The sequence below is a fragment of the Haliaeetus leucocephalus genome, unplaced genomic scaffold (assembly GCF_000737465.1).
Source record: "Haliaeetus leucocephalus isolate CR32 unplaced genomic scaffold, Haliaeetus_leucocephalus-4.0 Scaffold218, whole genome shotgun sequence".
Lineage (NCBI taxonomy): Eukaryota > Metazoa > Chordata > Aves > Accipitriformes > Accipitridae > Haliaeetus > Haliaeetus leucocephalus.
The window spans coordinates 555478-555846 of NW_010972654.1; the positions used below are offsets into that span (position 1 = coordinate 555478).

Below are 369 nucleotides of genomic sequence, written 5' to 3' on the forward strand. Positions count from 1 at the left end.
GCCCCGCACCGTCGCCGTCACCTCGGGGTGGTTTTGGCAGGTCAGCGCCAGCCCGTCGCCCACCAGGCCCTTGCTCGTCAGGGCGGCCAGGATCTCGGCCCAGAGCCAGCCGCCGGTGCCCCGCGCGATGCCTTCCAGGTCGCCGATGCAGTAGAAGCCCTTTCTGGCGCGGGAGAAAGCCACGCAGACGCGGTGCCGGTCCCCGAGGAAGCCGATCCGCCCCTCCGGGTTGCTGCGCACCAGCGAGAGCAGGACGATGTCACTCTCCTCCCCTTGGAAGTCATCCACGGTGCAGACGGCAACCTTGGCCATGTCCCTCCTGGCCAGCAGCTGCCGGATGGGGGCCACCTGGCCGCTGTAGGGGGGCAG

The 369-nt window shown here is 70.5% G+C and overlaps 1 protein-coding gene across 1 annotated transcript in view; it reads right to left on the minus strand.

Moving 5' to 3' along the window:
• The window catches only part of LOC104831323 (NFX1-type zinc finger-containing protein 1-like), a 3201-nt gene that overhangs the window by 540 nt on the left and 2292 nt on the right, over nt 1–369 (minus strand). Inside the window, exon 10 of the mRNA XM_010566822.1 lies at nt 10–355. Coding sequence (XP_010565124.1) covers nt 10–355 — 346 coding nt within the window. The remainder of the gene's footprint in view (nt 1–9; nt 356–369) is intronic.